The sequence below is a fragment of the Raphanus sativus genome, unplaced genomic scaffold (assembly GCF_000801105.2).
Source record: "Raphanus sativus cultivar WK10039 unplaced genomic scaffold, ASM80110v3 Scaffold0223, whole genome shotgun sequence".
Taxonomy (NCBI): domain Eukaryota; kingdom Viridiplantae; phylum Streptophyta; class Magnoliopsida; order Brassicales; family Brassicaceae; genus Raphanus; species Raphanus sativus.
The window spans coordinates 40,009-51,710 of NW_026615543.1; the positions used below are offsets into that span (position 1 = coordinate 40,009).

General features: G+C 39.7%; 2 protein-coding genes across 3 annotated transcripts; both read left to right on the forward strand.

Moving 5' to 3' along the window:
* Positions 1-1,689: 1,689 nt before the first annotated feature.
* On the forward strand, positions 1,690-5,282 carry LOC108847957 (protein FAR1-RELATED SEQUENCE 3-like). Of its 2 annotated transcripts, none has more exons than XM_056996434.1 (6): positions 1,690-1,810; positions 1,917-3,982; positions 4,070-4,159; positions 4,305-4,454; positions 4,824-4,940; positions 5,031-5,282. In XM_056996434.1, the coding sequence occupies exons 2-6, from the start codon at positions 1,955-1,957 to the stop codon at positions 5,073-5,075; spliced, it is 2,430 nt and encodes an 809-aa protein (XP_056852414.1). In that variant the 5' UTR covers positions 1,690-1,810; positions 1,917-1,954; the 3' UTR covers positions 5,076-5,282. The 2 variants fall into 2 exon arrangements, with proteins under 2 accessions (XP_056852414.1, XP_018476843.1); XM_018621341.2 differs by having other exon boundaries at positions 1,691-1,810; positions 1,921-3,982.
* Positions 5,283-6,226: 944 nt separating this feature from the next.
* LOC130501601 (protein ROLLING AND ERECT LEAF 2-like) lies at positions 6,227-9,451 on the forward strand. The gene is made up of 6 exons (XM_056996435.1): positions 6,227-6,385; positions 6,836-7,843; positions 7,921-7,992; positions 8,079-8,293; positions 8,370-8,593; positions 8,660-9,451. Exons 2-6 carry the CDS (start codon positions 6,847-6,849, stop codon positions 9,318-9,320), a joined length of 2,169 nt encoding a protein of 722 aa, XP_056852415.1. The 5' UTR covers positions 6,227-6,385; positions 6,836-6,846; the 3' UTR covers positions 9,321-9,451.
* The last annotated feature ends 2,251 nt before the right edge of the window (positions 9,452-11,702 follow it).

Below are 11,702 nucleotides of genomic sequence, written 5' to 3' on the forward strand. Positions count from 1 at the left end.
AGTATGTCTTCAAAATTCAGAAGTGGATTTGTTGAGTCGCATCCTTCAGGTTCTTCCAAGAAAGTAGTCGTTTTATTAGGTTCAGGAATTTTCTCAAGCAATGAAGGGATAACTTTAAAAGCAAAAAGTTGCAGCGCCAGAGGGAACCCATAACACGCTGTTGACTGCTATTTCAAACGAAGGCGCATGACCGAAAGGGATTTATCCATTTTAGAAGGATCAGAAGGTTGAGGTGGTGTCAATCTAGACAGAGTGCTGACGAATGCCTCTCTCCCCCCATGGATATTGAAGAAATGATTGCGTGTCTTCCAGCATCTCGACGTAAGTAGGCGTCAAGCGAAGTAGTTTGTGACCACAAACCAGGAGACCATCTACAAGCGTAATGAGAGCTAGTGGCAACCGCTTCCACTCAGGAAGACTCGCCTGCCCAAGCATCCGAAGAACATCTGCCACAGTCACGTCTTTATCGTCAGTTCCAAACAACTCTTTCCACATACGGCCAGGTGTGGCATCGCTGGATTCTGAAACGTTTTCTACTTTTTTCCTTTCAGGCTCGCATTTAAGACCTGTGATGTCTCCGAACTCACGCAGAGAAAAACGCAGTGGCTTGTCTGCAAACAAGAACCAGAGCTCATATAACTGGTACGTAACCAGCTGACGGCTGAGGAGAGAATGTACAAGTTTCGCAGAGTTTGAACAGCGCGATACAGGTAAGTGGAACAGAGCTGCAAACTGACTTTGTAACAATAGTTTTAATTCAGGGGAGCCTCTAAGCAACTTCACTAACGATCCTATGATACTCGCCTTTGAATAGATGTTCAGTCGAGATTTGCCAAGATAGCAATTACGTGCGAACAGTCTTTCCGGGAAAGTCTGCGTGGTCCCAATAAATTCCGGCGCGTTCGATGCAGCTGGATCTTGTTCGGTTGATGCAACTTCGTCTTGTTCGGTGGATGCATGTTCCTCTTGTTCGGACTCCGTGCTCATCTCTGAAATACAATAACCATATCCAGCCGAATGTCCAATGCTTTAATTTTTAGAACTTTTCCCTAATAATTTCAGAGAGAAGCTTAGCTCAAGGAGATACCTGCGTAACGAGGCGCAGTTTTGCCTACTCGGCGAGTTTTCTTGGGATTTTGTTCTCTATCACTGGCGGATTGACTACGAGTCACCCTCCTTGACGGCGTTACGCTGGATGGGGATACCATCTCTACTGGAGTCTGCTCGCGAAAGTGGTCGTCTTGTGTCGTATCTGGCCGCAGTCTCCAATTCGTGTCTCCGAAGTTTGGTTTTCAATTGTGTCTCAAATTTGGGTACAGTCGAGGCTGGTTCTTGATGTCTGCTTTTTAATTGCAGCTGTTTAGAGGTTAGAGGTAATTCTGGTCAAACCACAAGACGACCAAAAATGCCAATTTGAAAAAAATTCAAAATCTTCTCCCAATTTGATTTTTTCTAATTCTTTTAATTATTTTAGTAGCTCTTTTTCCCATTTATAAAAAGAAAAAATGCGTAATGACACGGTCGTAATATCAAGAATCACGCGCACCCTCTTCCGACAATTTACAATTGTGGAAAAGGCCATTTGCTCAATTCTCTAATTTAAACTTGAGGTCGCTCAATTCCCTAATTTCAAACTTGCGATTTGCCCAATTTGCCAATTTTTTCATGTTTTTTTTTGTCTCAGTTTTGTGGAGGATTATGCAATTATATATTTATACTATAATTTACCCCAACTGCGCGCCGGAGATTAATTTTCTCCTTCGGCGGAACACAGTGCCGAGTTTCGTCTCCTGAAACTTTGCTCAATAAGGTAAAACCTTGTTCGATTGCCCTTCTTTCTTTATTCATTCGCAGTTTGTGTGATTTCATCTCTAGACTTGAAAGTTTCTGCGTGCGTTTTCTGGTGGATCTGAAAGACAGATTGATAAACCCTAGTGGGAAGCGAATCAGTAAGATGGATGATGATATACATTTGGTTGACCCAATGGTGAATCAAGAGATGGACGAGATCGGAGTAGCAGAGCCATGTGTTGGGATGGAGTTCGATTCCGAGAAAGAAGCCAAATCTTTCTACGACGAGTACGCCAGGCAGCTCTCTTTCACTTCCAAGCTCCTTTCCCTTCCCACAGATTCTTCCTCTTCTTCTTCTACTCGTGAATTCGTATGTTCTAGTAGCAGCAGCAAAAGGTCGAGACGAAGGCCTGCCGAAATCTGCGATGCTATGCTTAGGATAGAGCTCAAGGCTCACAAATGGGTCGTCACCAAGTTCGTTAAAGAGCATAGCCACGGCTTAGCAACTCCCAACACGCTCCACTGTCTTCGCCCTCGCAGGCATTTCGCCAGCTCTAACGTGCCTAGTGGTATGATGTATGTTTCCATGGACGGCGGGAGTCGTGCTGCTTCTAACTCTAAGGATCCCAAGAGATCCCTCGGACGTGACGCGCATAACCTCTTGGAGTATTTCAACAGGATGCAGGCGGAGAATCCTGGTTTCTTCTACGCTATTCAGCTTGACGATGATAATAATCAGATGACTAATGTCTTCTGGGCTGATTCGAGGTCTAGGATTGCTTATACTCGCTTCGGCGACACGGTTACGCTAGATACGAGGTACAAATCCAGTCAATTTCTTGTTCCTTTTGCGCCCTTTACTGGCGTGAATCATCATGGCCAGGCTGTACTTTTCGGCTGTGCGCTGATTCTTGACGAGTCAGAGGCTTCCTTCATCTGGCTCTTCAAGACTTTTCTAACCGCCATGAGAGATCACCCTCCCGTCTCTTTGGTGACTGATCAAGATAGAGCCATTCAGATCGCTGCTTCTCAGGTTTTTCCTGGTGCTCGTCACTGTATTAATAAGTGGGATGTGCTTAGAGAAGGTCAGGATAAGCTGGCTCATGTCTCTCTCGCCTATCCTAGCTTTCAGGTTGACCTTTACAATTGTATCAACTTCACTGAAACCGTAGAGGAGTTTGAATCGTCTTGGAGTTCCATCGTTGACAAGTATGACTTAGGAAGACATGAATGGCTTTCTTCTATATATAACGCTCGAGCTCAGTGGGTACCTGTTTATTTCCGAGACTCCTTTTTTGCTGCACTCTTCCCTACTACACAAGGCTCTTTTTTTGATGGGTATGTGAATCAGCAGACAACTCTTCCCATCTTCTTTAGGCTCTACGAAAGGGCTATGGAGAGCTGGTTTGAGATGGAGATTGAAGCTGATCATGACACTGCCAACACGCCTCCAATCTTGAAGACTCCATCACCCATGGAGAGCCAGGCTGCAAATCTGTATACACGGAGAATCTTTGAAAAGTTTCAGGCAGAGTTGGTGGAGACGTTTGCTTACACTGCAAACAGAATCGATGATGATGGTACCAGCACCACATTCAGGGTTGCGAAATTTGAAAATGACAACAAAGCTTATATGGTGTCGTTTTGCTACCCGGAGATGAGAGCAAGCTGCAGCTGTCAGATGTTTGAGCATTCCGGGATACTCTGTCGACACGTTCTGACAGTGTTTACCGTCACAAATATACTCACCTTGCCACCGCATTATATTCTGGGAAGGTGGACCAGAAATGCCAAGAGCGTTGTGGAGATGGATGAGCGTGTTAGCGATGATGGCTTGTTACACCGTTACAACCACTTATGTCGCGAGGCCATTAAGTATGCTGAGGAAGGTGCAGTTACACCTGAGACTTATAATATTGCTTTAGGAGCACTCAGAGAAGGTGGAAAGAAGGTTTCAGCTGTCAGGAAAAGCGTTGGCAGAGCTGCACCTCCTAGCTCACACGGTGGTGATGCAAAGACCTCACTATCAGCATCTGACTCAACCCCTCTGCTGTGGCCTCGTCATGATGAAATGACACGCAGATTTAATCTTAACGATGGTGGGGCCAGAGCTCAGTCTGTTGCTGATTTGAATCTGCCGCGTATGGCACCGATATCCCTTCACCGAGATGATGGTGCTCCTGAGAATATGGTACCCAGAGTAAACCTTTCACTGAGTCATTTGTTTTTTCTTTCTGTCAGTGACTTGGGTGATAATTTGACTTGCCTTGTCTTGCAGGTAGCTCTTCCTTGTCTTAAGTCAATGACTTGGGGGATGGAGAGTAAGAATACAATCCCGGGTGGTAGAGTTGCAGTTATCAATTTAAAGGTGTGCATTACACGAACCAGAAACGTTTTCTGTATGGTTTTTGCGTTCATATTAATGAACAGTTTATTAATAGTCTTTGTTGCTTCCTGCAAAATTGTGATAGACCGCAGAAGTGAGGATTTTTTTTTTCTATGATGTGTTTCAGTTGCACGATTACAGAAAGTTTCCCTCGGCAGATATGGAGGTCAAGTTTCAGCTGTCTAGCGTTACACTTGAACCTATGTTAAGGTCTATGGCTTACATCAGCGAACAACTCTCAGCTCCAGCGAATAGAGTAGCTGTCATCAATTTGAAGGTATGCTTCTTATACTCTAGGTAGCTTCTCCTTTAGGCTTCATTTGCTCTATCTGTGTGTCACTTTCAAGTAAATGGCCGGTCTTGAACAAAGACTAGAATCACTATTTGTATATGAAAATTTATTTCATGTCTGCATATGTAAAATTGTTCTTTTGGAACCCACTTGAATTTAAGCAACAACAAAAACAGCTGGAGAATTTGTTTGACTACTACATAGAGGACTCATGTTCATGAAAGGCTTTAGTAGCCATATTCTTTCATGATGCATTATTCATGGGAAAACGGAATTGCTTATGTTTATCTGTCTCTCTTTGTTTGAAATAAAGAGTTTCTCAACTGAGACCTTTTTGTTTATCTTATACTCCAGCTGCAAGACACTGAGACAACAACAGGAGAATCAGAGGTCAAATTTCAGGTGTCCAGGGATACACTAGGGGCAATGTTGAGATCAATGGCTTATATCCGTGAGCAGCTCTCTATTGTTGTAAGTACACACTTCCTTTTATTTACTTACAAACAAAGCCATATTATTACTACTTATATAGACTCTAAAACTGTAACTTTGCATTTGCAGGGAGAGCTACAGACAGAACCACAAGGGAAGAAGCAACGCAAGTGAAAGAGAGAAGCAACCACGGAAATTTTTTTAAAAAAAAATTGTAAACGTAGGAAGGAAGATCCCTCATTAGGATTCGTGTGTTCAATCTTTGTGATTGATGTTGTACGTTACAATGTGTAATATGTGCAAGTGTGGAGAAACAGGTGGGGGCATTGAGTCTTGATTCAGGGCAGGCTTTGAATTGTATATATATCCTTTTTTCAGACATCGATGAACCACCCATTCGCTTGAAGTGCAACGTTAGATTTGGTTGGTCACAGTGATTTATTTATTTTATTTTATTTTGAAAAGAAAGCAGCATTGAGGGACACAATAAAAGATCCAAGTAAGAAATGATGCTTGATGAGACGCAATATGGGACAAGAATTCTCACACATTTACATCATCGTCCAACAGACAACAAAGCACATGAAAAGCAGCTAAGGAAATATAGCGACTGCATTCCTTATGCCAAAACAACAAAAAGAATACATACATCAAAGGACAAGTAAATTGCTAATCCCTCTAACACTGATTCCTTCAACCCGAACGGGTAGACTCGGTCACCATGTGTCTACAAGCTCCTGTAATCAACGACGGTTACCTCTTCCTCTGGAGCATCTAGGTCTTGATAGCTGCCATCATTTTCTCATTACATTAGTTTCAATGTAGTTTTTTTCCCACCTGGAAAATCAAAGTTTGGGGAATGGATTGAAACAAAAGAACAATTGCCACATCGTTTTTCTTTTGATCATCTGAACCGTGTTCGATCGTCTCTCACACTTCATGAACATGTAGCTGAACCTTAATCCTCGTCGACCAAACTATATAGTTTGTCGATGAAATGTTTGGGGGTTATCAAAGATGTATTTTCGAAAGTACCGAATCACTAGTTGTTTGTTTGGTTGTAGAAAGTTTTAGTTAGTTGGACAGTGGTGTTTGAAAGTTTTCTTGAACGGGTTGCTTATTCATATTTAGTAGGTTAAACATAAGTCTTTTTTTGACAACACATACAAAGACCTAATACATATTTGACTATTGACCCAAAAATAGGGAAAAAGGACCAAGAGAACTGTAAAAAAAAGTGACCGGTGAGAGTAACAACACCTGGAGAGAAAGTTACCGTTTTGAGTCAATTTCTTTACAAGCAAGCAGATGCTTTATTGCATGTGTCACACTTTTTGCCCTTTTTCTCCTCCTCATAAGATCTCTCTCTCTCTCTCTCTCTCTCTCTCTCTCTCTCGCTACTGTAAGACGTTTATGTTTGATCCTCTCGCATAACTAAAAAAAAGCTCAACCACCTCTCCCTCTCTTCAATTCGCACTCTTTAGGTAATACCGCTGTTTCTCCATTTTCCGCTGCTTCTTGCGTAGATAGCCACTCGATTCTAGGTTCTCTTCTACTCTAATCTAGTTCCCCAATTTCAGTTGGGTTTCTATTAAAATCTCTCCTTTTTGCTGACAAAACCCCACCTTGATTTTTGTTCAATTTACTTTGGTATTTGTTTACGGTATATGACCAGAACTGGATTGTTTATGTTCGATTAGCTGAGAAAGGTTTTGTCTTTTTGGTGTGTGATTTCTGATTGTTTCTCTTCTATTGGTTTAATGCAACTGTAACTGACTTCTTCTGATATGCGTTTTCTTGTGAAAAGTTTTACCCTTTTCATGCATCTGTGTTTCTTCTTCCAGATTCAGTATTGAGTACAATGATTCTGTGCCACACCTCCAACATTAGATTCAAACTCTAATTCTCTAACTCTTTTCTTTACATATGTACAGATTGGAAAACAATGGGTGCAACAACATCTAGAATAGATGAAGACAAAGCCTTACAGCTATGTCGAGAAAGAAAAAAATTCGTGCAACAAGCACTCGATGGAAGATGTTTGTTAGCGGCTGCTCACGTTTCATACGTCCAGTCTCTTAAGAATACCGGAACTGCCCTCAGGAAATTCGCAGAGACCGAAGTTCCAGTTGAATCTTCCTTGTACACCTCCACTACTAGTGCCACTACACCAGAACAAGCTCTCGCTTTAACTGAGAAATCAGGATCTCATTTCTCTTACTCTCACAATGACACGTATTCTCCCTCGCCCTCGCCTCCTCCTCCTAGTTCCCGTCCGTTCTTCCAGATCAATCATATGAAATTCAGAGGGTTTTCTTCCGAGAAAGTGGAAGAGAAACCGCCTGTTTCTATTGTCGCTACTGTCACCTCGTCTAGTATCATCCCACAGAGCAGAAGGTCTATGGAAAAGATGGAATCAGAATCTTCTTGTTCCATGCCACCTGAGACGCCTCCTTGGGATTATTTTGGTCTTTCTCATCCGATTGACAACCGGTTTTCGTCTCCTCGTGGCAAGGGAAAGGATGATGATGAAGAAGAAGATGGTGACAACTTTTCTTTTCAAGAAAGGGAAGAGTCCAGAGACTCTGATGATGAGTTTGATGAGGAGCTGACAAGTGATACACTTGTGAGAAGCTTTGAAAACTTCAACAGAGTGCGTCGTGATGCTTCTCCTCAAAGAGATGGAGTGGAAAGCGACTCCGAGAAAAGCAAAACTCCCGAGCTATCACCTCCAGTGACGCCATTGGCAGATTCTACTCCAGTGAACAAAACACCAAACGAGGGAGATCGCACCGACAACAAGCTTCCTCCAAGGGACTTCTTGTCAAGCATGAAAGAGATAGAGTTGCTCTTTGTCAAAGCTTCAGAGACTGGAAAAGAAGTCCCTAGGATGCTTGAAGCCAACAAATTGCATTTCCGTCCCATTGTTCCATCAAAAGAAAGTAATAATTCTCTGCTTGTAACTTGCTTACTGTTTGGGATTCATAATAGTTCAACCACATGCCTTTGCTTTTTGCAGGTGGCTCTGGTGCATCATCACTGTTCAAAACCTGTCTGACTTGTGGGGAAGACCCCAAAGATGTACCAGAAGGTAAAAGTGGTGCTTATTTACATTTTGGGTTTTTAACTGTTTTTGATTTTGATGGAGTGGGTTACAATCTGAGCTTGTCTGTGCAGAGCCTGCTCAGGACTCAGTGAAATACTTGACCTGGCATAGGACTGAATCATCTCGATCCTCATCTTCTATGAATCCTCTGGGAGGAATGAATAGTGATGATGTGGAAGAGCTGAATAGCAATCTCTTTGAAAACATTTGCATGATTGCTGGAAGCCATGCGTCGACCCTAGACAGACTGTATGCATGGGAGCGGAAGCTCTATGATGAAGTTAAGGTACTTAAGAGTTCCTTAAATACATTATTCAAGAAAATATAATCAAAGTATGTAATATAATGTGTTTTTGATTCAGGGGAGTCAAACTGTGCGGAGTGAGTATGACGAAAAATGCAGAGTTTTAAGAGAACTTGAATCAGAAGGCAAAGGTTCAAAAACAATAGACAAGACACGTGCAGTTGTCAAGGACCTTCACTCCAGAATCAGAGTGGCTATTCACAGGATCGACTCAATATCCAGACGGATTGAAGAGCTCCGTGACAAAGAGCTCCAACCTCAACTCGAAGAACTCATTGAAGGGTATGTTGTATAAGAACCTGAGAGCCTTGTTATATATATTTGATCATTATGTTTGGATGTAAATAGGTTGAGTCGAATGTGGGAAGTGATGTTGGAATGCCACAAGGTTCAGTTTAGGTTAATCTCAGCGTGTCACAGAAGCGGTAACATTAAACTCAACATGCAGTCAGAGCTGCACAGACAAGTAACATGTCACCTAGAAGATGAACTCAGGGGGTTGGCTTCAAGCTTCACAAAGTGGATCACAGGTCAAAGATCATATATTAAAGCTATAAACGAATGGCTGGAGAAATGTGTCACCTTACCACAAAGATCCTCCAAGCGGAAAAGGCGCGTGCCAGAAATCTCTCCGAGGAACCATGGTCCTCCCATTTACGCAACATGTGGAATCTGGCTAGAGAAGCTCGAAGCTTTGCCTACCAAAGAGGTTTCGAGCTCCATCAAAGCGCTTGCTTCTGATGTTGCCAGGTTCTTGCCACGGCAGGAGAAGAATCGCAACAAGAAACATCGGTCTGGCGAGAACCAGAACGATCACCTGTTGCAAGATGAGACGTTGGAAGATTGTGGTCCGGGATTTGATCGGTTTAGGACAAGCTTGGAAGGATTTGCTGGCCAGCTCAACCAGTTTGCAGAACTGTCAGTGAAATTGTATGAGGAACTTAAGAAGGGTATCCAAGAAGCCAAGAACAAGTACGAGCATATGAAGGCTTATTCCCAGGGTAACTAAGATTTATTTTATTTTTTTCATTTTCTGGTAAGAATGGAGTTTGTGACAGGTCAAGGTTTTAAAGAGACAAATTGGATTAAACATTTGTAAATGCTAGAGAGGTATCTATTATAAGAAAATTGCTTCAAGCATGATGTGGAAGGTAGTTGGTTATAATAGTTGATGTAGCTCAAATCAAATTATATCCTAGAGCGAAAGAGATTGGATAAACTTAAAAATAGAATTTATCAGTTATAAGAGAAAAAAAGAAATATCAAACACTAAAAAGGAAAACCTTTTTTGGGCAAAGGTATAAATACTGGGTGAACCTTTTTTTTTTCAAAAAAATACTGGGTAAACCTTTAAATTCACTTATTTTCTTATTTCAATCAAATTGTCATATAGATTATTACCACATAGATAAATAAAATATAAATTATAAATTATAAAAAATAGAACAGCTAAACAAAATAATAACAAAAATTTTAAATTTAAATCATAAACTCTAAACTCGAAATCTAAACTCAAACATAAACCCAAATCTTAAATCCTAAATTTTAAACCCAAATCTTAAACTCTAACCTATACCCTAAATCCAAACTATATACCATAAATCTTAAATCTAAACTCAAATCCTAGACCTAAACTCAAACTCTAAACACTAAAACCAAACTCTAGATCCTAAACCTAAATCTTAAATCTTAAATTCAAACTGTAAACAATAAACTCAAACTATACAGTATATCCTAAAAGTTTGAGTTTAGAGTCTAGATTTAGGATTAGACTATATGATTTGGATTTTTGGGCTCAGATTTAGGGTTTTGGGCTCAGATTTAGGATTAATCTCTAGGATTTGGGTTTTGGGTATAGATTTAAGGTTCAGGGTATAGAGTTTTAGTCTATATTTTATATTTTGTGTCTAGGATCTAGGGTTTGGGTTAAAGATTTAGTGTTTATGATTTGGATTTAGAGTTTGAGTTTAGATTTAGGGTTTGTTTATAATTTTGAGTTTAGGTTTTAGCATGCAATGTTAAAATTTTCTTTACTATTTTTTTTTAGTTGTTCTGATTTTTTTTAAATTTATTATTTGTTATTTATTTGTCTATGTGGCAATAATCTATATGACAATTTGATTGAAATAAAGAAAGAGATAAATTTAAAATTCTAGGAATTGATATTCTAATCTGTCATCGCGGTTTGGCTTTAATTTAATTAAAACTCTAAATGGTAAAATCAGTTCAAATGGTGCAAATCAAACAGAACATGCAGGTTAAGCGGATCATGCAGGAAAGATGCAGATCAAGCGAAACATGCATGCAGATCAAGTAGAACAAACAATTATTATAATTTTTAATGATAAAAACAATTCAAATAAAATAAATTATATATTTTAATAATTAAAAATTATAATAAAATATATCAAACACACATATATAGAAAATATAAACAACAATAAATATTGCACTAAAAACATGTTGCTGTAATTTTGAAATCAAAATATGAAAACGCTAAAATTTAATGAAATAAATATAGTTTTCCACTAGTATACACATTTAAATTATATCACCATATTTTTCAGAATTCATACTATAATTAAACACACATTATACATATAATATTTTAAATTAAATGTAAAATTGTATGAAGAAATTAGAAAATATATATAGTCAATGATAGTTATTATTCTTATAATTGTAAATAAAATAGAATGAAAATATTTATTTATAAAAACAGATAAACAAATTTTAAATTAAATATTTGCAGATCTCCCGCAAACAACACCAAATGTAGAGCGGTGAGATTTGAATACAGATCTTCTGCTTTTTTTCAGAAAAGACAAAAAAAATCTGAAGTGCATGTAGATCTCTCACTATCTACAATGTAAAATCAAAAACAGTTGAATGGTAAATACAGTGCGGGGAGAACTCCTTATGTGGAAGAACTGTCTTTGTCCCACCCTTCCATTCGAACACTAAGATTATGGTCACGGCTTCGGAATCTTTGAAAAAAAAGTTTTTTTTTTTGTGGAAGCTCATTTGGTAAGTGGTTTTCTTAAAGTTCTTTAATGAGCTTATACATCAAGATGTCTGGATTTCGAGTCTCAGTAAAGTTTAGAACTTTGATCAACTCTAATATTTTATTTTCTATCTAGCCGCCTTCACCTTTTCATCTTGGTCTCTGCCTCTTCGGTGGTTGGTGTTCTTTGCCGTCACCGAGAAAGGCATCTCCTCTTTTTCTTTTTCTTCTTTGTGCTTGACTGCGTGTCTCCGGTGGTAGTGGTTTGGTATGTGGAGTGGTATCTCGACGTTTCTTCCGTCCTTTCTGTTGCAGGCTCTTGCCTTGGGTCTTCATCTCCTTCCTTGCAGTGATTGTGGGATCTGCAGTCAGATATTATTTATGATA